Raw genomic sequence first — 26,965 nt, forward strand, 5'->3', positions numbered from 1 at the left:
CTATATACTGGGCACTATACTGGCTATATCCTGGGCACTATACTAGCTATACTGGCTATATACTGACACTATACTAGCTCTATACTGGGCACTATACTAGCTCTATACTGGGCACTATACTAGCTATACTGGGCACTATACTAGCTATATACTGGGCACTATACTGGCTATATACTGGGCACTATACTAGCTATACTGGGCACTATACTAGCTATATACTGGCCACTATGCTAGCTACATACTGGGCACTATACTGGCTATATACTGGGCACTATACTAGCTATATACTGGGCACTATACTAGCCATACTGGGCACTATACTAGCTATATACTGGGCACTATACTGGGCACTATACTAGCTATATACTGGGCACTATACTAGCTATACTGGGCACTATACTGGCTATATACTGGGCACTATACTAGCTATATACTGGGCACTATACTAGCTATACTGGGCACTATACTAGCTATATATACTGGGCACGATACTAACGATACTGGGCACTATACTGGGCAACTAAACTCCCTATACTGGGGCAACTATGCTAGCTATGCCACCACACCCCAGCCCCCTCCCCCGGTACCCAGGGGTCCCCGGGGAAAAATTTGGTCAGAAAGTGGTCCCCGGGCTGGAAAAGGTTGGGGACCCCTGGTCTAGAGGACCAGAATTTCTCACAGCCCACACCAACAGTCCAAGATTTGTGGACAACCACCAAGGTAGTTAATCTACTTTGCTGAGATCATTTGTGTAACTACAATTTGTGAGGTCCCCTGCTGAAACATTGATGAGGCCTGACTGAAACATCTCTTCCTTTGCCTCCCTTTGGCGCGCTTCACGGCCTTGAGGACCATCTCACAAAAGCACTAAAACAAGTGTGGCCATCATGATCCTCACACCCATAAGAAGTGTGGCCACAAAACCACCTGATCTGAAGTATAGTCCCCTGTATGTGGGGAAGGGAAGGTTAGTAGTTGGGGCTCCCCACAGCTCTTGGCCCCCTGTGATCACAGGGGCTTCTCCCCTCTAGTTAGGCCCCTGGCTGAGACCCTAATTATCCCACCTTTGCCTATGTGAGATTATCTGGAAAATGTATTGTTGGTGGGCCTTGAGGACAAGCTTGAGGAGCACTGCTCTGGACAATGCTCTGAAGTATAACTTGAATATGGTATTGAGACTTTGAGACAACAGTGAAGGAATCCAAGTGTGAGGGAATGTTGGAGGATCCAGGTGTGACACTTAGTTCTGTAGTTGCTATTATGTCCTGTACTGTCAATGCCATGAAAATCGGTCTACCCCTTCTTCTCTGTCTTATTACTGTTTGCAATTTGATTCCCAGGAACCGGTAACTCCACTGATGACAAAATGGTATGTCGGGAACTCAGACGTAACACTGCTGGGTGCTTAAATCTGAAGGACAAGTGCGAGAAGTGCAAGGATATTCTGGCGGTTGGTAAGTGGAAGAGTTTGTATTGCAGGATGTCCTGATTGTGCAGACTTTTGAATGTCTTATGCATCTATGCTTCCTACTATATGTTTTGTAATATGTACAGCGCTATAGAAGATGTTGGTGCTATAGAAATAAAATTATATAAAATAAAAAAATAATAAGTGTTAGATTTAGTGTCGTAAATATACATTCAATTGTTCTCTACAACAAGCAAGTTTTACATTGTTAAAGTGTACCCATAAGAAAAAAAACGTGTCCTGGGGGGTACTTACCCCGGGAAGGGGAAGCCTTCTAAAGAGGCTTTCCCCGTCCTTGGCAGGAGAGGGTATCCAGTGCTGGTACCCCCTGAAGATCTCTTTATCGGCGCTTGTCGGCATATGCGCATGCACACTAGCAGCTCTCCGTCAAGTTCTGAGCTTGTGCAGTAGAGTGGATCCCGATTTTTTTTTCTCGAGATTTTAAACAAAAATCCATGTGCTATATATGATAAGAATCAATTCCTTCTGAATTGATTCTTTTTAGCAAGGAATTAATGGTTTTGGAACATTGGATGGAAATCTATAAGTGTATGGCCAGCTTTAAACTGCAACAGGAACATTAGACAGTGACTGATTATGTTAAGCATAAAAGTGGCCATACAGTTAAAGAGGAACTTCAGTGAAAATAATGTACTAATAAAAAAAAAGTGCTTCATTTTTACAATAATTATGTATAAATGATTTAGTCAGTGTTTGCCCATTGTAACATATTTTAAATCCCTGATTAATATTATGACATTTATTACATGGTGACATTTACACTGCTGGCAAGTGATGTCGCTGCTGCTTGCTGTTTTGGCAGTTGGAAACAGCTGTAAACAGCTATTTCCCACAATGTAACAGGGTTCACAGACAGGAAACTGCCAGAAGTACCTCTGTACTCAGAGCTTCTTGTGGGAGGGGTTTCACCACAATATCAGCCATACAGAGCCCCCTAATGGTCTGTTTGTGAAAAGGAATAGATTTTTCATGTAAAAGGGGGTATCAGCTACTGATTGGGATGAAGTTCAATTCTTGGTCGGAGTTTCTCTTTAAAGAGGAACTGCAGCGAAAATAACATTGAAAAAAAGTGCTTCATTTTTACAATAATTATTTATAAATGATTAAGTCAGTGTTTGGCCATTGTAAAATCTTTCCTCTCCCTGATTTACATTCTGACATTGTTTTTTTTTTTAATCACATGGCGACATCTTTACTGCTGGCAGGTGATGTCTGTGGAAAGGGATGATGCATTTTTGGCAGTTGGAAACAGCTGTTTATTTCCCACAATGCAACAAGGCTCCCACAGTGTGATGTCAGCACCCTGGTCCTGACATCACACTGTGGGAGGGGTTTCACCACAATATCAGCCATACAGAGCCCCCTGATGATCCGTTTGTGAAAAGGTAAAGATATCTCATGGGAAAGGGGGTATCAGCTACTGATTTGGATGAAGTTCAAACATTGGTTACGGTTCCTCTTTAAGTTGGCCATACATCTAGTGATTTTGGCAACCAAGAGACAGATCTCTCTCTGATCTAATCTGAATGGAGAAAAGACGTTGTCTGCCATAAACCGCAGGCCGATTCTCAATCAATTTCAGGATGAAATCTTGCTGGAATTAGCCTTGTGATGCTGCGCAGCCCCCGGCCGCTGTCCCTCTAATGTTTTATGTTCTCTCCCCACCTCCTGGTCCTTGTGCAGTTATACTGTCCACGCTGCTGCCGTCCTCGTACCTCCACATCATTTGTGCCCCCACGTAGTTGCCGAGGTTATAGCATTAAAAAATAGGGGGAGGGGGGCAGCCGCTGGGAGTTTCCACTGCGTTCGTGGTTCGCAATCATTGCACACTGTTTTTGCCGTGCACACGATCGAGCATGTTGGCCTAAGATTTTCGATGATGCCCGAAATTTTGGCCTGAAATTAGTTTCATCGTCTTGGCAGCGCCAATTTTCATCCAATTATAATTATTAAATCGGATTGTCGATCTGTCGCTAAGCCGAGTAATCTGTGAGCACCTTTATACATGGCTACCTGATTCGACCATCAGATAGATTCCTGTCAGATGCCAATGAGATCAAAGAGACAGAGAAATGTCTGATGTGTGCCAAACACTAAGAACAGATTTTCAATAGATTTAAAAACCAGTGCAATGCTATGGGCCGTCGATGTACCGCTGCCCTTGAGCTGCCACTGATTGACCTAGTTCTTCAAAGCAGATTGATCAAGCTAATGAACGATTGATCGGGCAACCAACTGCATTAATTTTAAAGCCACTGGAAATTGACACGAAAAATCGATAATTGTATGTCCACCTTTAGAGTGTGAACTCCTCGGAGTGAAAGCTAGTGACATGACAATATACTTCATGTAAAAGCACTGCGGAAAATGTCACTGTATACATACTAAATCATTCCCTGCATTCAGATGTGTTTCTTAGCAACACAGAGTTTTTGTCAGCACTAATTAGTTATTAGTGAAGGCTGCTGCTGTGCAGACTGCAGATAAACTGAGCATTGGATTCTTAAAGTGCACCTGAACTCATACCTTCCTCTCTGGTCTAAACGATAAGCAACAGCATAATATAATTTACATTTAAAAAAAACATATCCTTGTTAAAGCTTATAGAACGCCTTCAGAGATGTTGCAGTGTGGTTACTTCCTGGTTTGCTGGGAGCACAGAAAGGTTAACCTCCTGTGTTTACATATTCGTTTTCAGCTCAGCAAAGTCAGCAGACAGCTGGAAGCTCAAATTACTCTAGCAGATTACTTACTGAGAAGGGAGAATTAAGATGGCCATACACTTATAGATTGGCAGCAGATTCGACCTTCAGATAGATTTCTGTCAGATGCCTGTCAAGTCGAATCTGACAGGAATCTATCTGATGTGTGCCACACACTAGGAACAGATTTCCAATAGATGTCAGAATGAAATCTATTGGCAATCTATTGGAAATCGATCTAAATGCATTATTGGACCATTATATCCAATGCAACTCTATGAGCCATGGATCTGCTGCCAGCAGCAGATCGACCCAGATTTTCCATCCTGTCAGATAGATCAAATCGATCGAAATTGGATGTAAATCGATTGATAGATTTGATAGAATTGATTTCTGATCGATGGCTGAAATCGACCAGTGTATGGGCCCCTTTAGACAGGCTGTTCTCTATAAACACACACAAAGTGGATTTCTTTGTGTTCTTCTCTCCTGTTCAAGAGTTCAGATCTGCTTTACCACACCCTAGTTCTAAGCAAGATTGGGATTTCACACAAACAAGTTTATCTCATCACGTTACCTGTTACTTCAGGTACCCTTCATTGTACTGCCTGCAATCAAATGTAGGCCTTCTCTGAAGTGATACAGTGGATTTCGGGCACATAAGGCACATAAAAAGCAAATGTAAATTGCTTGATATATAAATATCAGCTTAGCCTGTGCTGGTTACGCCTTTGATCCATAAATATCCTCTTTGCTTTTATTTTAGTGTTTGTACTCCTGGCAGACAAAGATGGCTGCTCTTACGCTCTATAAGCTGGTGCACACCAGAGCGATTCTGGAGCGTTTTTAAAAACGCTTGCAGAGGGGAAACCGATTGGCTAATGAAAGTGAATGGGATGGTGTGCAGTTTGTTTTTTCCACAAACGCAAACTCGGGGGCTGCAGCATTTTTTAGATTTCTGAGGCGTTCTGAGGCCTCAATGTTAAAGTATAGGAAAGTGGAAAACAGCTCTGAAAAACGCTAGATCAGATCGGTTTGCCAGGCGTTTTGTTACAGAAGCTGTTCAGTAACAGCTTTACTGTAACAATATTTGAAATCTGCTACACAAAAACACTCCAAAAAACGCTAGGCGTGTTTAGAAAACCTCTCTAAACATGCCTAGAATCGCTCTGAAAGGGCTGGTGCACACCGAGCGATTTTTGTCGCGTTTTTACAGCCGCGTGCGGCTGTGGAAAGGCATGGGTAATGTATTTCAATGGGGTGGTTCACACCAGAGTGGGAGGCGTTTTGCAGAAACGCATACTCCCGGGCTGCAGCATTTTTTGGATTTCGCAGGCGTTTCTGCCTCCAATGTTAAGTATAGGAAAAACACAAACCGCTCTGAAAAACGCCAGTTCAGAATGGTTTTGCAGGCGTTTTTGTTACAGAAGCTGTTCAGTAACAGCTTTACTGTAACAATATATGAAATCTACTACACCAAAAACCGCAAAACGCTAGCTTAAGCGCTTCATAAAAATAAGAAAAAGCGTTTCAAAAACCGCTAGCGTTTTGCGGATCTGAAAGCGGTTTTTGGTGTGCACCAGGCCAAAATCTGCTTAAAAAACCTCTAGCGTTTTGCGGATCTGCTAGAGGTTTTTGGTGTTCACTGGCCCTAAGTTGGGGCTGATTCAAAAAGCTCTTCTGTTGATCCATCTCACCTTAATTATTAACTCATAATTTATCTCTACTGCAAACCTGAAGTGAAATAATAAAAATAAAAACCCAGATACCTATAGAGAGGGAAGGCTCTGGATCCTATAGAGCCTTTCCTGTTCCTTTCCTGCTTCCCTCGTTCCAGCGCCATCGCCCCGGTTAACAGTCTTGGACTGATGGGTGGAAGACTGCTCTGTGCCACAGCACACTCTTGTGCAATTGTGCACGCATAGTACGGAGCTACTTCTCCTCAGGAGCACTCGGACTCCCGAAGACTTCCGAAGCCTCCTGTGATGGGAGATTTGAACGGGAGTGACGGGGGTGAGGAGAGGACTGGGAAGACTCTATAGGACCCAGAGCCTTCCCTCTCCATAGGTGAGTATCCTTTTTTTTAGATTTAAATTTCACTTCAGGTTTGCTTGAAATTACTTAACTCATGACTTATCTCCCCTTATCTAACTTAGCACATAATTTATCTCTCCTTAACTGATGTAACTCATGGTTTATCTCTTCCTAGCTGTTTAGCTCATGGATTCTTTCCTTATTTGTTTATCTAATGCATTAGCTCTTTTTAAGGTCCATATACACCTTTGTCCGGGATCAGGTCCCAATTAGTGTTGGGCGAACAGTGTTCGCCACTGTTCGGGTTCTGCAGAACATCACCCTGTTCGGGTGATGTTCGGGTTCGGCCGAACACCTGATGGTGTTCGGCCAAACTGTTCGGCCATATGGCCGAACTAAGAGCGCATGGCCGAACGTTACCCGAACGTTCCGGTAGCGCTGTGATTGGCCGAACGGGTCACGTGTAGTGTTGGGCGAACATCTAGATGTTCGGGCCAAACATGGCCGCGATGTTCGGGTGTTCGAGCCGAACTCCGAACATAATGGAAGTCAATGGGGACCCGAACTTTCGTGCTTTGTAAAGCCTCCTTATATGCTACATACCCCAAATTTACAGGGTATATGCACCTTGGGAGTGGGTACAAGAGGAAAAAAAAATTAGCAAAAGAGCTTATAGTTTTTGAGAAAATCGATTTTAAAGTTTCAAAGGGAAAACTGTCTTTTAAATGCGGGAAATGTCTGTTTTCTTTGCACAGGTAACATGCTTTTTGTCGGCATGCAGTCATAAATGTAATACATATAAGAGGTTCCAGGAGAAGGGACCGGTAACGCTAACCCAGCACACGTGATGGAACAGGAGGAGGGTGGCGCAGGAGGAGAAGGCCACGCTTTGAGACACAACAACCCAGGCCTTGCATGAGGACAAGAAGCGTGCGGATAGCAATTTGTGTTTTGTCGCCATGCAGTCATAAATGTAATACAGATGAGAGGTTCAATATACAGGGACCGGAAACGCTAACCCATCACAGATGTTCATTGTTCATGTTACTTGGTTGGGGTCCGGGAGTGTTGCGTAGTCGTTTCCAATCCAGGATTGATTCATTTTAATTTGAGTCAGACGGTCTGCATTTTCTGTGGAGAGGCGGATACGCCGATCTGTGACAATGCCTCCGGCAGCACTGAAACAGCGTTCCGACATAACGCTGGCTGCCGGGCAAGCCAGCACCTCTATTGCGTACATTGCCAGTTTGTGCCAGGTGTCTAGCTTCGATACCCAATAGTTGAAGGGTGCAGATGGATTGTTCAACACAGCTATGCCATCTGACATGTAGTCCTTGACCATCTTCTCCAGGCGATCGGTGTTGGAGGTGGATCTGCACGCTTGCTGTTCTGTGTGCTGCTGCATGGGTGTCAGAAAATTTTCCCACTCCAAGGACACTGCCGATACCATTCCCTTTTGGGCACTAGCTGCGGCTTGTGTTGTTTGCTGCCCTCCTGGTCGTCCTGGGTTTGCGGAAGTCAGTCTGTCAGAGAACAACTGGCTAGAGGAGGGGGAGGATGTCAATCTCCTCTTTAAAGTCTCCACAAGGGCCTGCTGGTATTCTTCCATTTTGACCTGTCGGACTCTTTCTTCAAGCAGTTTTGGAACATTGTGTTTGTACCGTGGATCCAGAAGGGTATAAACCCAGTAATTGGTGTTGTCCAGAATGCGCACAATGCGTGGGTCGCGTTCAATGCAGTCCTAGGCCGAAGAGGTCATAGCCTAGGGTCACAAAAACCTGTTTATTTGGGCTATTTCAATTGTAGTGATGGTGACGTACATAAATCTCAGCCATGGCCGTTAGCAACGTCTGAATTTCACGAAATGTCTCATGCAGGTAGAAGACATATTGTTAGACTTGGATTCCAAAGATGGGGTCCCTACATCTCTGCAAACCAGAGTTACAGGGGTCCAAAATTGGTAAAATCCCCCATAGGCTTTCATTGGGCCTCCTATTTACAGTTCCAAAATCTCACATCTTTTCAAAGGGCAATTGATCAGCAGTGGCAAATTTTCTAGCATTGTAGGGACCCTTAAGGGGGAACATGACTGGTGAGTTTCGGGCCCCTAGGCCAAAGAGGTCATAGCCTAGGGTCACAAAAACCTGTTTATTTGGGTTATTTCAATAGTAGTGATGGTGACGTACATAAATCTCAGCTATGGCCGTTAGCAACGTCTGAATTTCACGAAATGTCTCATGCAGGTAGAAGACATATTGTTAGACTTGGATTCCAAAGATGGGGTCCCTACATCTCTGCAAACCAGAGTTACAGGGGTCCAAAATTGGTAAAATCCCCCATAGACTTTCATTGCCTCCCTATTTCACTTTCCAAAATCTCACATCTTTTCAAAGGGCAATGGCTCAGCAGTACCAAATTTTCTAGCATTGTAGGGACCCTTAGGGGGAACATGACTGGTGAGTTTCGGGCCCCTAGGCCAAAGAGGTCATAGCCTAGGGTCACAAAAACCTGTTTATTTGGGCTATTTCAATGGTAGTGATGGTGACGTACATAAATCTCAGCTATGGCCGTTAGCAACGTCTGAATTTCACGAAATGTCTCATGCAGGTAGAAGACATATTGTTAGACTTGGATTCCAAAGATGGGGTCCCTACATCTCTGCAAACCAGAGTTACAGGGGTCCAAAATTGGTAAAATCCCCCATAGACTTTCATTGCCTCCCTATTTCACTTTCCAAAATCTCACATCTTTTCAAAGGGCAATGGCTCAGCAGTACCAAATTTTCTAGCATTGTAGGGACCCTTAGGGGGAACATGACTGGTGAGTTTCGGGCCCCTAGGCCAAAGAGGTCATAGCCTAGGGTCACAAAAACCTGTTTATTTGGGCTATTTCAATGGTAGTGATGGTGACGTACATAAATCTCAGCTATGGCCGTTAGCAACGTCTGAATTTCACGAAATGTCTCATGCAGGTAGAAGACATATTGTTAGACTTGGATTCCAAAGATGGGGTCCCTACATCTCTGCAAACCAGAGTTACAGGGGTCCAAAATTGGTAAAATCCCCCATAGACTTTCATTGCCTCCCTATTTCACTTTCCAAAATCTCACATCTTTTCAAAGGGCAATGGCTCAGCAGTACCAAATTTTCTAGCATTGTAGGGACCCTTAGGGGGAACATGACTGGTGAGTTTCGGGCCCCTAGGCCAAAGAGGTCATAGCCTAGGGTCACAAAAACCTGTTTATTTGGGCTATTTCAATGGTAGTGATGGTGACGTACATAAATCTCAGCTATGGCCGTTAGCAACGTCTGAATTTCACGAAATGTCTCATGCAGGTAGAAGACATATTGTTAGACTTGGATTCCAAAGATGGGGTCCCTACATCTCTGCAAACCAGAGTTACAGGGGTCCAAAATTGGTAAAATCCCCCATAGACTTTCATTGCCTCCCTATTTCACTTTCCAAAATCTCACATCTTTTCAAAGGGCAATGGCTCAGCAGTACCAAATTTTCTAGCATTGTAGGGACCCTTAGGGGGAACATGACTGGTGAGTTTCGCGCCCCTAGGCCAAAGAGGTCATAGCCTAGGGTCACAAAAACCTGTTTATTTGGGCTATTTCAATGGTAGTGATGGTGACGTACATAAATCTCAGCTATGGCCGTTAGCAACGTCTGAATTTCACGAAATGTCTCATGCAGGTAGAAGACATATTGTTAGACTTGGATTCCAAAGATGGGGTCCCTACATCTCTGCAAACCAGAGTTACAGGGGTCCAAAATTGGTAAAATCCCCCATAGACTTTCATTGCCTCCCTATTTCACTTTCCAAAATCTCACATCTTTTCAAAGGGCAATGGCTCAGCAGTACCAAATTTTCTAGCATTGTAGGGACCCTTAGGGGGATCATGACTGATGAGTTTTGCCACTGCTGAGCCATTGCCCTTTGAAATGGTGTGAGATTTTGGAACGGTAAATAGTAGGCCCAATGAAAGCCTATGGGGGATTTTACCAATTTTGGACCCCTGTAACTCTGGTTTGCAGAGATGTAGGGACCCCATCTTTGGAATCCAAGTCTAACAATATGTCTTCTACCTGCATGAGACATTTCGTGAAATTCAGACGTTGCTAACGGCCATAGCTGAGATTTATGTACGTCACCATCACTACCATTGAAATAGCCCAAATAAACAGGTTTTTGTGACCCTAGGCTATGACCTCTTTGGCCTAGGGGCCCGAAACTCACCAGTCATGTCCCCCCTAAGGATCCCTACAATGCTAGAAAATTTGGTACTGCTGAGCCATTGCCCTTTAAAAAGATGTGAGATTTTGGAAAGTGAAATAGGGAGGCAATGAAAGTCTATGGGGGATTTTACCAATTTTGGACCCCTGTAACTCTAGTTTGCAGAGATGTAGGGACCCCATCTTTGGAATCCAAGTCTAACAATATGTCTTCTACCTGCATGAGACATTTCGTGAAATTCAGATGTTGCTAACGGCCATAGCTGAGATTTATGTACGTCACCATCACTACCATTGAAATAGCCCAAATAAACAGGTTTTTGTGACCCTAGGCTATGACCTCTTTGGTCTAGGGGCCCGAAACTCACCAGTCATGTTCCCCCTAAGGGTCCCTACAATGCTAGAAAATTTGGTACTGCTGAGCCATTGCCCTTTGAAAAGATGTGAGATTTTGGAAAGTGAAATAGGGAGGCAATGAAAGTCTATGGGGGATTTTACCAATTTTGGACCCCTGTAACTCTGGTTTGCAGAGATGTAGGGACCCCATCTTTGGAATCCAAGTCTAACAATATGTCTTCTACCTGCATGGGACATTTCGTCAAATTCAGACGTTGCTAACGGCCATGGCTGAGATTTATGTACGTCACCATCACTACCATTGAAATAGCCCAAATAAACAGGTTTTTGTGACCCTAGGCTATGACCTCTTCGGCCTAGGACTGCATTGAACGCGACCCAGGCATTGTGCGCATTCTGGACAACACCAATTACTGGGTTTATACCCTTCTGGATCCACGGTACAAACACAATGTTCCAAAACTGCTTGAAGAAAGAGTCCGACAGGTCAAAATGGAAGAATACCAGCAGGCCCTTGTGGAGACTTTAAAGAGGAGATTGACATCCTCCCCCTCCTCTAGCCAGTTGTACGCCGACAGACTGACTTCCGCAAACCCAGGACGACCAGGAGGGCGGCAAACAACACAAGCCGCAGCTAGTGCCCAAAAGGGAATGGTATCGGCAGTGTCCTTGGAGTGGGAAAATTTTCTGACACCCATGCAGCAGCACACAGAACAGCAAGCGTGCAGATCCACCTCCAACACCGATCGCCTGGAGAAGATGGTCAAGGACTACATGTCAGATGGCATAGCTGTGTTGAACAATCCATCTGCACCCTTCAACTATTGGGTATCGAAGCTAGACACCTGGCACAAACTAGCAATGTACGCAATAGAGGTGCTGGCTTGCCCGGCAGCCAGCGTTATGTCGGAACGCTGTTTTAGTGCTGCCGGAGGCATCGTCACAGATCGGCGTATCCGCCTCTCCACAGAAAATGCAGACCGTCTGACTCAAATTAAAATGAATCAATCCTGGATTCGAAACGACTACGCAACACTCCCGGACCCCAACCAAGTAACATGAACAATGAACATCTGTGATGGGTTAGCGTTTCCGGTCCCTGTTTATTGAACCTCTCATCTGTATTAAATTTATGACTGCATGGCGACAAAACGCAAATTGCTATCCGCACGCTTCTTGTCCTCATGCAAGGCCTGGGTTGTTGTGTCTCAAAGCGTGGCCTTCTCCTCCTGCGCCACCCTCCTCCTGTTCCATCACGTGTGCTGCTGCTGGGTTAGCGTTACCGGTCCCTTTTCCTGGAACCTCTTATATGTATTACATTTATGACTGCATGCCGACAAAAAGCATGTTACCTGTGCAAAGAAAACAGACATTTCCCGCATTTAAAAGACAGTTTTCCCTTTGAAACTTTAAAATCGATTTTCTCAAAAACTATAAGCTCTTTTTGTTAAATTTTTTTTTCCTCTTGTACCCACTCCCAAGGTGCACATACCCTGTAAATTTGGGGTATGTAGCATGTAAGGAGGCTTTACAAAGCACAAAAGTTCGGGTCCCCATTGACTTCCATTATGTTCGGAGTTCGGCTCGAACACCCGAACATCGCGGCCATGTTCGGCCTGTTCGGCCCGAACCTGAACATCTAGGTGTTCGCCCAACACAAGTCCCAATCCCCTTGGGCATCATTGCGGGTCCGGCCTGTACAGAAACGTGTTCTGTTGTTATGTGGAGGGGGAGTGGAGGGATAACGGAGTAGCATGTATTACTTGCGAAGGTTGGGGGCTACTTTAAGCATGCTTAATTATCGGCTGAGGTGGTCATTATCGCCTGCCTCAGATGAGTTTAGTCAAGCATGTATAGTGAGCCTTCACTTTAAGGTGAAAAACATGTAAGCTTTGTGAATCAACCCCAAATGTCCTTTACACACTCAGTGATTACCGTAGGGTCATCAGGAATGATAGTACTGTATTTTTTGGACTATAAGACTCACTTTTTCTTCCCCCAAAAGTGGGGACTCCCTGTACTGTACCCATGAAGAGGAGGACACAGGGGGACAAAAGGAGGACACAAAGGGACATAGAGGAGGACACAAGGAGGATGGAGGCGGACACATGGGGGATGCAGGAGGACACAAGGGGGACATAGGAGGACAGAGGGAGACACAAGAGGTACAAGGAGGGCATGAGGTACAAAGGGGGCATAATCCACAAGATGCCTTTTCACCATGGATGCAACAGGTTTAGTATATATATTTTTCCCCCTGGTTTTTGTCCTCTAAACCTAGGTTCGTCTTATGGTCAGGTGCGTCTTATAGTCTGAAAAATACGGTAATTCTTGACTTTTGTCCCCTACCAGATTGCTCTGGAATGGATGCTCTTCAAGGAAAGCTGAAGGAGAAGTTTGAAGACTCTGTTCGCCTAGCAGAGAAACTGACCCAGCAGTATGACGAATTGCTGCAGAGGTTCCGGGACAGGATGCTCAATACCACCGGAGTCCTGGAGGACCTCAGCCGCCAGTTCAGCTGGGTGTCCAAACTGGCCAACCTGACCAACATATCCCAAGAGGACATGAAAGGAATCTTCCAAGTCTCTACGGTGAGTAGCTTGGTTCACGTCTTATAGCGGCAAAAATAAAGCAAAGCGATCAGTTGGTCAGCACCATTTGGGCACAAGCATCAGGGGAACACTATGCAGGGACTGGTGTCTCATTTTAAACTTAGACTGAGGTTAGGGCTTTGGGAGAGTAGTAGTTAATAAGTGGTTACAGTCAGGGGCGTAGGAATAGGCCCTGCAGCCCCTGCGCCCGCGGCCCCCCCCCCCCCCCCCGGGCCCGCTCGGGGCCGTTTTGTGGGTGCTGGAGGGGTGGCAGCATGAGGGGAAAGCCTTGCCCACAGTCGGCGGGGAGAGGGGTAGTTCCCCCCTCTCCCTCACCTCGGGGCTCTCCCCTCTGCGCTCCCCTCCAGCTCGTAAGTGTCTGTGGGGCTGTGGTGGGCAGCGAGCGGCGGGCAGATACATACCTGCTTCCGTGCGTTCCATCGGAGACTTCTCCCTCTAGCGGCTGACGTCACTTCCGGAAGTGACGTCAGCCGCTAGAGGGAGAAGTCTCCGATGGAACGCACGGAAGCAGGTATGTATCTGCCCGCCGCTCGCTGCCTACCACAGCCCCACAGACACTTACGAGCTGGAGGGGAGCGCAGAGGGGAGAGCCCCGAGGTGAGGGAGAGGGGGGAACTACCCCTCTCCCCGCCGACTGTGGGCAAGGCTTTCCCCTCATGCTGCCACCCCTCCAGCACCCACAAAACGGCCGCGAGCGGGCCCCGGGGGGGGGCCCGCTCAGAAAATCTGCAGGGGGGCCCGGTGGGGCCTAGTTACGCCCCTGGTTACAGTGAAGGTGCCCATACACTATGGGACATTACTCAGCACTGTGATTGAATCTGTCAAACATTGTTGCCCAAACATGCCACTCAGCCGCCCGTAACTTTGATCATTTTCTAGCAGAAATAAACCAACATTACTGCTCGTATAGGACTTTATGCTGGTCAATCAGGCGCAGAGCAGGGGTGTGGCAATATCTGTGTGGGGGCTAATGCTGCTCTCCCTGGGGCCCTATGTAGAGTATTAGCACAGATGTTGATCAGAGTGGAATCTAATGGACATGTCGGGAGAAAGTCTGCCAGTGTATGGCATACTTAAGTGTTAATCACTTCCCCGCAACAGGTTATTTCCCCTTAAAAACCACAGCAATTTTCACATATCACACTCCTCCCATTCATTTGCCAATAATTTTATTGCTATTTATCACACCAAAATGATCTATACTGTGTATATTGTTTCCCCACAAATTAGGCTTTCTTTGGGCAGTACTTTTTGTCCAGAATTATTTTATATGTATTTTAAAGGGAATAATAAGGAAAAAACATTATTTCTCAGTTTTTAGCCATTTTAGTTTTAAAATAAAATGTGCTATGGTAGATAAAACCAACGTTTTATTTGCACATTTGTCCCCGGTTATTACAACATTTAAATGATGTCCCTAGTACAATGTATGCTGACAGTTCCGAGGTGAAAATGCATATACAAGTATTGTACATACCTGTCCCCCTCATGCCACCCTGACGCTGGCTGCGTCCTCGTTTCCCCGCAGTGACGATCCATGTATCTGTAGTATGGCCTGTACAAGGCCGGTCGGGACCTGTGAACCAGAAGAAGATCTCCCCTTTCACAGGATGCACGGCCTCACACGTGGTGAGTGCACACAACATGCTCAGGAGGCTGACGGGAGAGCGGCCACCGCGTCAAGCCAGTAATGCTGCACATGTGCAGTAGGTATTTGCGGTGATCTGTGCATGCGCAAATAGAAATGTGTCCGGTTCACAGGTCCCGATCCAATGGGGGTCTGAATAGTATGGGCCATATTGCAGCTAAACAGAGCAGCGTGTGGGGAAGGGGGGGGACCAAGGACGTGGTCTGTGCCAGGATGGCATGAGGATGACAGGTACGTGCAATACCTGTATATACTTTCTCACCTCAAAACTCCTCTTAATCCTGATATAACGTACCCAATTATCCCTATCCAATATATTGTTGCATATATTGATAATGTGTCTTTTACAAATACATTTTTCCTATTTTTCCCTATATTTTCCAGGCTTATTCCTCTGCTGGCGGCGTTCCATCTGACACCACGGTGACAGCCAAAATCTTTGATTCTGAGCCATTTACTTTCACGTTGCCCGGATACGTCAGCATCGATGACCCGAAGTTTGGAGAGATGGTGGCCGAAGAAGCTCTGAAGAGATTCAGACAGGAAGTTATGTAAGTTTTTCTTTCAGTACAAATCCACCACTCACTAATGTCCTCCGTTACTTTGTGTCCGCTGTATATATATATATATATATATATATATATATATATATATATATATATATACTTGCAGCCGTGCTGCGATCAATAGGAAGAAGCTGTGTTGGTTTGTGGGCCATCTTCCAGTCAGGTGGGGGAGGTGCGCTGTCCCAGACCACCAATCCCACTGCTAGTATTGTTTAAAAGGAAATAAATATGACGGCCTCTATATCCCTTTCACTTCAGGTGGCCTTTAAAGAACCTGTTCGATCTTTAGACTTGAGGGGGGTGGTGTCACCTGTCCACATGCTACATTCTTGGCCAAGATTGCCAATCCGGATCCGAGATAAAAAAAACTAACTATAACAAGTAACTTGTCTATATATCTTATGTAAAGTTTAGATATGTAAATGTAAAGTTTAAACAGCAAATCTAACTGCACATAGCTTTAATAAAATATGGTCATTTCTTCCTGTGATACAGTGACAGCAGCCATGTTGTTTGTAAACATTACACAGAGGCAGGCTTATCTGCACCATCAGCACTCAGGCCTGGTGCACACCAAATGAGTTTTTCTGAGCGTTTTGAGTTTTTAAATCTGCTGCTAATGTTATCCTATGTGTCTGTGCACACTGGAGCAATGAGGTTTTGTAAAAAAAAACCATAGCATTACATTGGGAAGAGCATTTAGAGGTTTCAAAAGCTCTTCCCAATGTAATGCTATAGGTTTTTTTACAAAACCTCATTGCTCCAGTGTGCACAGACACATAGGATAATATTAGCAGCAGATTTAAAAACTCAAAACGCTCAGAAAACTCCTCTGGTGTGTTCCAGGCCTCAGACTAATCCCCCCTCCTCCTCCCCTCTGCCTCTGAAATCTCTGGCTAGTAATACCTCTCCCTCCTCCTGCCCAGACTGAGCTCCCATGAGCCGTTGCTACTGCCAAGGCTCTCTGAAAAACTGTGGGCGGGGCTTGTTTAGTTTATAGGGAATTAGAGTATTAAAACAAAAACAAAAAAGTATTTGGCTTAAGGAATGCCCTATAAACAATAGGAAAGGAACACAATTATGCAATGAGTAAAAGTTCATCTCGGATCCACTTTAACCTTCTTAGCGGTATGGACCATTTTTTTTTCAAATGCGTAGCAAGCACTTTGCTTGCTGCGTGTTGATTCCGCTCGCCGCCGATGCGCCGCTATCCGCCACGTAACCGCTGCCCCCCCCCCCCCCCCCCCCCCCCCCGCCGAGACACCTGCGCAGTCTGGCCAATCAGTGCCAGGCAGCGCTGCGGGGTGGATCAAAACGCACGTCACAACGTCACGATCGTCGCCGTGGCGACGGGGGAAGCCCTAAAGGGAATCCCGTTCAGAATGGGATTTCCTTATGGGCGAGTGCGCCGGCGGCGATCGAAGGGGTGGGGGGGATAGCGCAGGGAGGGGGGCATCATGTAGCTAGCGCTAGGCTAGCTACATGATAGGGGGGGAAAGATTGTAAAAAATACTGCTGCGCATGCACCCTGGCGCTCTTAATAGAACACCAGGGTGGTTAAGTCCTGTGTGAGCATCAGTCGAGTTCAGTCTAGCATGTCTATGAGGCTTACATACAGCTTGTTCTTCATAGTAGAGTATTGGGCTGTGTCAGACATCAGTTAAAGCAGGAGGTCTTAAAATGGTCAGAGCATGTAATTTGGATGCTGATGGCAGAGCCGATTCATCCACAAGGCAACTTAGGCAGGTGCCTAGGACTCAGAGAGAGTCTAGGGGCCTGGCTGACTCCAGCCACCTCTAAATCTAACAACAACAAAAAACAGGTGGCTGTCAAGGGAGGGCCCAAAGTTAGCACTTGCCTATGGCCCCCTTTTAACCATAATCCATTTCTGACCAGGGGCTTGCGGTAAAATAGGCACTGCATAAACTGCGAAATTAAGTGCGGCTGTAGCTGTGCCCACTGTGTAATTTGAGCAATGACTGATAAATATCGGTAAAAGGCAGCATCGGTAGTAGAGAGGACGCTGGTGTGAGAAGAGGGTTTGGTTAGGTGATAGAAAAAATTACGATATTTGCTATCGGAAATAACCCCTACCCAGTACTGTAGTAGAATATCGGTCTCCATGCAGCTTTCCCTGGCTCCCAAGCTGATACAAATCCTGCAGCAAATCTGCAGTGTGTCTACTTCCTGCTTTCATGGAAGCAGACATAGGGTTAACATCCTGTGTTTACAAATTAGCTGCTCTGCCATGGCAGAGGCGATTCCTGAGCTAGCACAGCTGAGACATCAAATTACGGATGTGATTACTCACGGATGAGGAGAGAATAGGCAGGCTAAACTCTCTAAATACATACAGGGTGCATTTGTCTCTGTTTTCCTTGTGTCCTGTGCAAGAGTTCAGGTCCACTTTAAACGGAACCTGAAGTGAGAGTGATGTGGAGGCTGATATATTTATGTCCTTGTAAACAATGCAAGTTACCTGGCAGCCCTGCTGATCCTCTGCCTCTAATATGTTTAACCATATCTCCTGAACAAGCAAATGCAGGTCAGATGTTTCTGACTGAAGTGTGACTGGATTAGCTGCATGGTTGTAAGGTGTGTGATTCAGACACTACTGCATCCAAAGAGATCAGCAGGGCTGCCAGGCATCTGGCATTGATGAAAAGGAAATAAACAAGCAGCCTCCATATATCTCTCACTTTAGGTTCTAGACTTCCAGTTATTTACCTGATTGCTGTGTTCTCTCTGCAGTGAAGCCGCCTGATTGGACAGAGCGAGTTCTTCCGCACCTGAACTCCACATCCATTTTGAAGCCGGGTAGAACCTGATCGTAGTGCTCCGCTCCAGATAACCCGACAGGACCTAGATAAGCATTGCAGCTCCTCTCTGTGTCCAGCGCACTCCTACTCTGACTACTACTATTGTCTCGCTACTACTGGTACTAACGTTTGCTGCTTTTTTTGTAGGGACCAAAAATGTACAAAAAATAATAAAGGACCTTTAATGTTAACGTTCCTGAGAATTGTTTTTTTTTTTATTTCATTTCTAACTTAACCTATGCCTGACAATGGCAAATTATAAAAGTAATTACCGTATTTTTCGCCGTATAAGACGCACTTTTTCTTCCCCAAAATGTTGGGGGAAAAGTGGGTGCGTCTTATGCGGCGAAGGTACGGATTTCGGGATGCAGAGGTGCGCAGGGAAGCACAATATACATTACCTGCTCCTGCCGCCGCGCTCCTGGCTCCAATCCTGGCTCCCCGATCCTCTTCTTCCATCTACTGCTGCCCGCTGCTGCCCCCGCCGAACATCGCTGGCCGGTCTTAATTAGCCGCAGGGATACGCTATCAGCACACCACGTGCCGGGGTCACGCATGCCGCCGAACGCTGGCCGGTCCTAATTAGCCGCGCAGGGATACACTATCAGCACACCACGTGCGCCGGGGTCACGCATACGCATGTGTGACCCGGCGCACGCTGATAGCGTATCCCTGCGCGGATAATTAGGACCGGCCAGCGTTGTTCGGCGGCATGCATGACCCGGCTCGTGGTGTGCTGATAGCGTATCCATGCGGCTAAGACCGGCCAGCGATGTTCGGCGGGGGCAGCAGCGGGCAGCGGTAGATGGAAGAAGAGGATCGGGGAGCCAGGAGCGCGGCGGCAGGAGCAGGTAATGTATGTGTACTCACACTAACTGCACAGGGGGACACCGGCACTGGAGGACACACGGACAACGGGGCCACAGGCACAGGGGACGCTACCACAGGGGACACTGCTACAACAGGGAGACACTGCCACAAGAGGGGGACACTGCCACAACAGGGGGACACTGCCACAACAGGGGGACACTGCCAGCCACAACAGGGGGACACTGCCACAGGGGACACTGGCACAATAGGGGACACTGCCACAGGGGACACTGGCACAATAGGGGACACTGCCACAACAGGGGGACACTGCCACAACAGGGGGACACTGGCACAGGGGGCTGCAGGCAGAACAGGGGGACACAGCAGGCAGAACAGGGGGACACAGCAAGCACAGGGGGACACAGCAGGCAGAACAGGGGGACACAGCAGGCACAGGGGGACACAGCAGGCACAGGGGGACACAGCAGGCACAGGGAGACACAGCACAGGGGGACACAGCAGGCACAGGGGGACACAGCACATAACACTGTCCCCATATGTGGTGTAATAGTATGTAATGTAACTGGAAAGGGGGAGGTAAAAAGTCCTTAAAACGCCCCTGCATCATAGACACACCTAGGTTTAGTTTTTTCTTTTTTTCCTGATTTTTGCCCTCTAAATCTGGGTGCGTCTTATATGCCGGAGCGTCTTATACGGGGAAAAATACGGTACTGTATGTTGACGTTTATCATACCTGCCAACTTTTTGGGGTAAGAAAGAGCGACACTTAAGCCACACCTCTGCAACACCCCTAATCACGCCCCTGTTAACCCCTAGGCATGCCCCGACACACCCCTAGTCATGCCCCTGACACACCCCTAGTCACGCCCCTGACACACCCCTAGCCACACCCCTGTTCACCCCTAGTCATGCCCCGACACACCCCTAGTCACACATACCATAAATATTCCATAAGAAAAAATTGTTTTATAATTCAAACCACACTGGTCCTTTCTATCCTGCTTCATTCTCCTTCATATGAACATATGAAAATAAGAAATATATCAATTTAAAGGATAGAAATAAAGTTTAGAGTCAATTGAAAACATTTTTAGGGAGCAAAATACATATATTTACATAGATCTGTACATCAGTACTGAAAGAGGGACAAATGAGGAAGAAAGAGGGGCAGAGGCATTTGGTTCCCAAAGAGGGACTGTCACTCCTAAAGAGGGACAGTTGGGAGCTATGGTAAAATGATTAGGCCTACATTTGGAAATACGCTTTTCAAATTAAAACAACACCTCTGCAGCTGTGCTTGCAGCCGCTGTGTAATTGCCCATATAGGCTTAGGACCTCTGCAGCCTGTTATTTCCAGCTAGCAGAGATGGGGTCTCACACCTATTTGTGAACTACAACGTTCCATCTCTTTTTGTAGAGACAAAGTTTGTATTAAAGTGCAAGGGATGTTGGGAAATGTAGTCAGGCATCTTTTGGTCCCCCTACTTGTTGCTTTCACATGGTCAGACCTGAGTGACCCGCCCACCATCTGAAAACAGAAGGAGAGGAAGGAAGATGTACTGCAGTTTTACGCACATCTAACCCATGAAATAGGTATTCTGTCCACTATCTTCCTTCTATATGCCGTTTTATATTCACATATCATCTTGGTTGCTATTAGAATTTGTTTTATTCAGTTTTGGGGTTAGCTGGACTTTCACTTCTATTGTGTAACCTATCAATGCAGATCTACAGTATACTCACCTATACAATCCTCCAGACTACACATTTAAAGGAAAATGTTTAGATGCGTAAAATACAAGTATCTCCAGTGACGGTCATGTTTAGGAGAACTTAAGAAGAATCATGTGATTTGTTTGATCAGCTGATAGATTGGCAAAGCTCTGATTTGCTGTGATCACATCCTGATTTAGCACATGATCATGACTAGCAAATTAGAGACTTGCGTATCTATTACCTGACCAAACTGATCATATGCTTCTCCATGAGTTCTCTTAGACATGACCATCATTAATCACCAGTAATAACATTTGTTACCACAAAATTGGAGCTAGCACAACACTGCACATTTTGTTTCACTAGCTTGTTCGGTGTTGAACAGTGGTAATTGTGACTATTACAGTGAATTTGCTATGCCAAATTCAAAAACCAACACCAATAACCAACCTACCTCCCCGGTACTGAAATGAACCCCCACACACACACCCTTTTGAAAGATGCCCATACCCAACCTCAACCATATCCTTACCCAATGGCTCCTTTAAAGGAGTTATCAGGCAAAAAAAAATGATTTTCACTTATCTGGGGCATCTACCAGCCCCATGCAGCCATCCTGTGCCCTCGTAGTCACTCACTGCTGCTCTGGTCCCCTTCCGTCAGCTCATATAGTTTTTGCCAACCTCGGGGTCGGCGGGCCGCATTGCGTACATTTTTACGCATTCCCGCTGGTGCAGGAACATTAACACATACATTTTTACGCATTAGTGGGTTAATGCGTAAAAATGTACGCATTAAACCACTAACGCGTAAAAATGTATGTGTTAATGTTCCTGCACCAGCGGGAATGCGTAAAAACTCACGCAATGCGGTCCGCCGACTCCGAGGTCGGCAAAACTAAACGAGATGACGGAAGGGGACTAGAGCAGCAGTGAGTGACTACGAGGGCACAGGATGGCTGCATGGGGCTGGTTGAAGCCCCAGGTAAGTGAAACTCATTTTTTTTTTTGCCTGATAACTCCTTTAAGCTCCTTCCAGTAAACCTAAAGTGGATCCGAGATGAAAAACTAACTATAACAAGTAACTTGTCTATATATCTTATCTACAGCTTTAATAGAAAATTATTATTTCTTCCTGTGATACGACAGCAGCCATGTTGTTTGTAAACATTACACAGAGGCAGGCTTATCTGTATCTTGATCACTAAGCCTGTGAAAAAAACCTACTCCTCCCTCCTCCCCTCTGCCTCTGAAATCAATGGCTAGTAACACCTCCTCCTCCTCCTGCCCAGACTGAGCTCCCATGAGCCCTTGCTACTGCCAAGGCTCTCTGAAAACCTGTGGGCGTGGTTTATTTAGTTTATAGGGAATTAGAGTATTAAAACAAAAAAAGTATTTGGCTTGAGGAATTCCCTATAAACAATAGGAAAGGAACACAATTATGCAATGAGTAAAAGTTCATCTCGGATCCACTTTAAGTTGAACCCTGATTTAACCTCAGGAGACTTCAAGACCCTTCCGAAAACCCAAAATCCTAACCTGCCCTCACCTTTCTAAAGCTTTTTAACATTTTGACGTGAGCATTACCAGTAACAGTGGCAGGATGTGTTACTGTCAAAGCCACAAGCGTAGAACGCCTGATATAAGTCCTCCTGCCCATACTGTAGTTGAAGATTGGAAAAACAGTATAGTTAAAGCCCATGTCTATGAAAAAGTCCTCCTTCTCCCATACTAAATAAAGCTCACCCATCTCTAGCTTTGGCATCATACTAGGGCCTCCAGACGGCAAATGACGCTTTCCAGATGGAGGTCATAGCAATATCCTAGCCTCCTGCAGTGCCCCGGCAGTATCTCAGCAGAAGTGATGTGACGCATATGTCACTTGCTCCCCTTGCTGCGATTGAAAAGGGACAAGAATGCCATGGTTACCAGGCAACCCCCTCCATTCTAGTCAATGGCAGGGGTATGGCTATGGCACAGGGTAACATGGCTGGGGTAGCAGCTCCGTGGAGTGTAGAACGGGAAGTCCTTGTGTAAGGAGGTGGGTCGGCATTCCACTCAAAATACCTCCTTTCTCTCCAAATGGAAATGAGGTGTGGCCAAGGAATATTGCAGGATCCAAACACCAGGATGCCAGAGTGCAGCACAGGAAGTTCTAGGATGTGGTTGTGTAAGGTGGCAGGATGGCATGCCACTCAGCCTGCCTCCTTTTCTTCCATATAGAAAGGAGGTGTAGCTGAGGAATACTGCAGGATCCAAACACCAGGATGCCAGACTGTGGTGAGATGGAACGATGAAGTTCATTTGATAATGGGAGTCACATGACTTCCAAAGTTGAGGGCCCTAAGGTGAGTGTAAGGGAGGTAATGACAGGGAATGGCCCATCCTCCTGTTGCATATATATGTAAGTGCTTGTGAGGGATGAAACATTTTAATGAAAAGTTGAAATAACAGGACAAAAGGCAGGTCTAGGCACCACATGTTACTTCCAATCCACACGTGTGACTGGTTTTCTCTAAGTAGACCTTTTATTGTCCTGTCAGCACAGATCAGAAAGTAATGAGATACATTAAAAAACCAGCAAGAGTTCATATTACCTGCAGACAACAGTAGCTGAATGTCCAATTACATCTCTTGCATTTGACAAAAAGCCGCATGGAAAATTAACCGGATCTGATTTCCGACGGCTGGCCAGTTTTTTTTCGGAGGAGTGAAACTGAGAGGCGCGGTTATCAGAGTTTATTTCACACTCGGCCGGGACTTGCAGCGACCTCAGGCTGATGACTGGCAAGCTGGCTGATAAAAACTGGATGGAATATTTGAAAAGGGCATCTGCCTTTCTTCCTGTGCAATCCAAGGAGGGACGAGGACACAGAATACTCCCGGGAGGATGGGGCTAGGGCACGCCGTTCTCACTAAGTTATTCATAATGTGGCCGGAGAAGAGGAGAATAATATTCATACATTTTCTGCTACATACAAAACGCAATTCTAAAGTTCTGGAGCGATTCCTGGTGGCTGTAAGTAGGGATGATTTTACAAGTAGCTACAAGTTCGTAGCTACTCGGAATCAAAATGGTAATTACAGCGACTGTGACCGCAGAAGCCTGGGGTCAACTTACCTATAAGTCCATGGGATCCTATGCGGCTCATTCGCCTCTCACGCGAAGTGTTGGCCACGTTCCACGATTCTGGCCAGAAGGAGGAAGCCTGTTAGTGAGTTGTGGAACGTGGCCAACACTTCATGCGTGAGGCGATTTAGATGCATAGAATCTCATGGACTTATGGGTAACTTAACCTTCCCGTGGCCACAGCTGCTATAATTACCATTTTGATTCCGCGTAGCTATGAACTCGTAGTTACTCGGAAGATGATCCCTGGTCGTAAGTGCCTCAAGTATCTAAAGGTGAGAGAGACCAGGAGACCAGTGGTACAGTATTGTGTGTTCAAGTTGATGTATAGAATGGTGAAATATTTGACTCACAAGGTGGGTTGCAATACTTACAACCAACGTTAGAACATATGGGAAAATAACTGCTTTCTGCTCAGTATTCCAGGTCTTCATTGTAGTTGCTGGTCGGTCGCACTCCTTGGGTTTATTGGAAACACAAGGTTTACAATGTGAGACCCCGAAGTGTTATAGTAGCTAGCCTTAAAACACTGTTGGAGGCACCCTGTATAGCTAATATTAAGGTGTGTATATAGATTAGGAGTAAATAGATCTTGCCTCCTTCTAGGACAAACCACAAAGGTAAGTATACATTTTATTTATGCACATAAGATTAAGTCCATCCACGGAAAAGGGTCCATGCAGCTATCAGAGTGACCAGGCTGAGATTAAATAGCCTGACTGATGGAGTTGACGGATTCTATAGTTATTATAGGACCCATTGACTGCTCCGTTGCAGTAAGAGGAATGCAAAATTGGAACCAACACAAATATTACTGGATAGCACAGGCATGGGCAAACTCTGCCCTCCAGCTGTTACGGAACTACAAGTACCACAATGCATTTGCCTTTATGAGTCATGACTGTGGCTGTCAGACTCCTGCAATGCATTGTGGGACTTGTAGTTCCTTAACAGCTGGAGGGCCAAGTTTGCCCATGCCTGGGATAGCAGATGCGTTCCCCATAGTAGCCATTAGTGTAAACACATCTGCTGCAGACTCGAACCGAACCATTGGAGCAGATGCTACACTGTATGCTCCCACTGGCTATTGGAGATCCAGCTTTACTTAGAACCTAGCCTAAGGCCTACTGGATCATCTGCCTCATTTTAGGTCCTTCTGCCACTCTGTGGCATGTTCCTGGTCCGGCTTGGGAGGTTTTATACAACATCCTAGCTCTCCTTCACACCCGACCTTATGTGCGCAAGGTATAAGACAAATAACATTTATATTGCGCTTTTCTCCTGGCGGACTCAAAGCGCCAGAGCTGCAGCCACTAGGGCGTGCTCTATAGGCAGCAGCAGTGTTAGGGAAACTTGCCTAAGGTCTCCTACTGAATAGGTGCTGGCTTACTGAACAGGCAGAGCTGAGATTTAAACCCTGGTCGCTGGGTCAGAGGCAGAGCCCTTAACCATTACACTTTCCAGCCACTATAAGGACTGTAAGCAGAAGTACCACCATAACCCCAGGAAGTTTGATATGGGCAAGCAGGGCTGGAACTTTAATAGGTGTAAACTGGGCAACTGCCCAGGACCCCGAGACAGCTGATGGACCCCCAGTGTTTAGTGGTTTCCACATACTGCAGCTGAGCGCGGATGCGCAGTATGTCTTCTTAGGCACGTGTGAGTGACCGCGCGTGGCAGCTATGTCTGCACAGTCCCACGGACATACTGCAGCTGCGCCGACCCCGCTGACCACTGCTTTGGGCCAGGACCTTTCTCTGATGAACGGAGAAAGTTGCTGGGCTACAGGAGGTGCAGTAAGCCTATGCACACCTCACTTCAAACACACAGGGCGTCAATTACAGAATTTATTAAGGGAAAAGGTATTCTTTAAAGTTAAATTTCAAAAGAATGTATAGTGTTTTTTAAGTATACTAGTTTTTATATATATTATATATAGCACAAATATATACACTGAAAATTAGAGCCCTTGTTAATGTAGTCCTACATTAACGTAGCGTGACGTAACAACACAGATTTGCTTGTACTGTAATAAATAAAACTGCTAATAAACACGCTAGTGCTGCACAAGTCTTTGTGAATTCATTTTTATTAAAAATGGTCTTTCACAGCCAGTTACCAATTTCCAGAACTGATTGTAAGCTCACCTGGAACTTCTCAGCAGGTCTGAAATGTGAAGTACAGATTGCCTGGCAAATGCTGCACCAATAAGTACCTGCGCTGGAGGCCTTGTCATTCATTTTCAACAGGTACACCCAACGAGTGATTGTCTAGAGCCTATGACACGCCCATGTGACCGTTTTTCTTAGGAAGGCTGTGGAATGGAGGTACTCTCTATGCACCAAAAAAGGTAAAAAAAAACCTTAAGCCATATTTATTATTGATTTTGGCCACAAATAGAGGTGAGCTGAAGGGATTCCCTTTTTAATCAGCAAAAGTGGAATTTCACTTTAAAAATGAATTCCAAAAGGCAGTGTTATCCCCTCTAGACATATGAGATTTTGCCATCCACTTTCTAACATATTACCAGGTCCATTTTTAGGAGTGCCATTGGTACGGGGGGATTAAGCCCAGAATGAAGCCCCACCCCCAAATGAAGCCCCACTTCCCACTGGTGTTTGATTACTTGCTTCTGCTGCATGTGTGCATTGGCAGGAAGTCTGGTGTCATAAAACAAACAGCAGCATCTCTGATCCCTGGAGTCTAGATAGTGTCAGTTGTAGGCAGCCTCCACTGTGTCCCTCTGTGCTCCCTTTTACTCTCCCCTCATGCATCCCTCTATCTGCCTGTGCCTCCCTCTGTCCCCCTTTTGTGCCTCCTTCA

The 26,965-nt window shown here is 45.9% G+C and overlaps 1 protein-coding gene across 1 annotated transcript in view; it reads left to right on the forward strand.

Annotated features, from left to right (window-relative positions):
- Positions 1 to 18,657, forward strand: part of CLU (clusterin) — a 37,697-nt gene extending 19,040 nt beyond the window's left edge. Inside the window, exons 6-9 of the mRNA XM_068280117.1 lie at positions 1,341 to 1,454; positions 13,174 to 13,412; positions 15,466 to 15,632; positions 18,399 to 18,657. Of these exons, the coding sequence (XP_068136218.1) occupies positions 1,341 to 1,454; positions 13,174 to 13,412; positions 15,466 to 15,632; positions 18,399 to 18,411 (533 nt within the window). The 3' untranslated portion in view covers positions 18,412 to 18,657. The remainder of the gene's footprint in view (positions 1 to 1,340; positions 1,455 to 13,173; positions 13,413 to 15,465; positions 15,633 to 18,398) is intronic.
- Positions 18,658 to 26,965: the final 8,308 nt, after the last annotated feature.

Source organism: Hyperolius riggenbachi, chromosome 4 (genome assembly GCF_040937935.1).
Source record: "Hyperolius riggenbachi isolate aHypRig1 chromosome 4, aHypRig1.pri, whole genome shotgun sequence".
NCBI lineage: Eukaryota > Metazoa > Chordata > Amphibia > Anura > Hyperoliidae > Hyperolius > Hyperolius riggenbachi.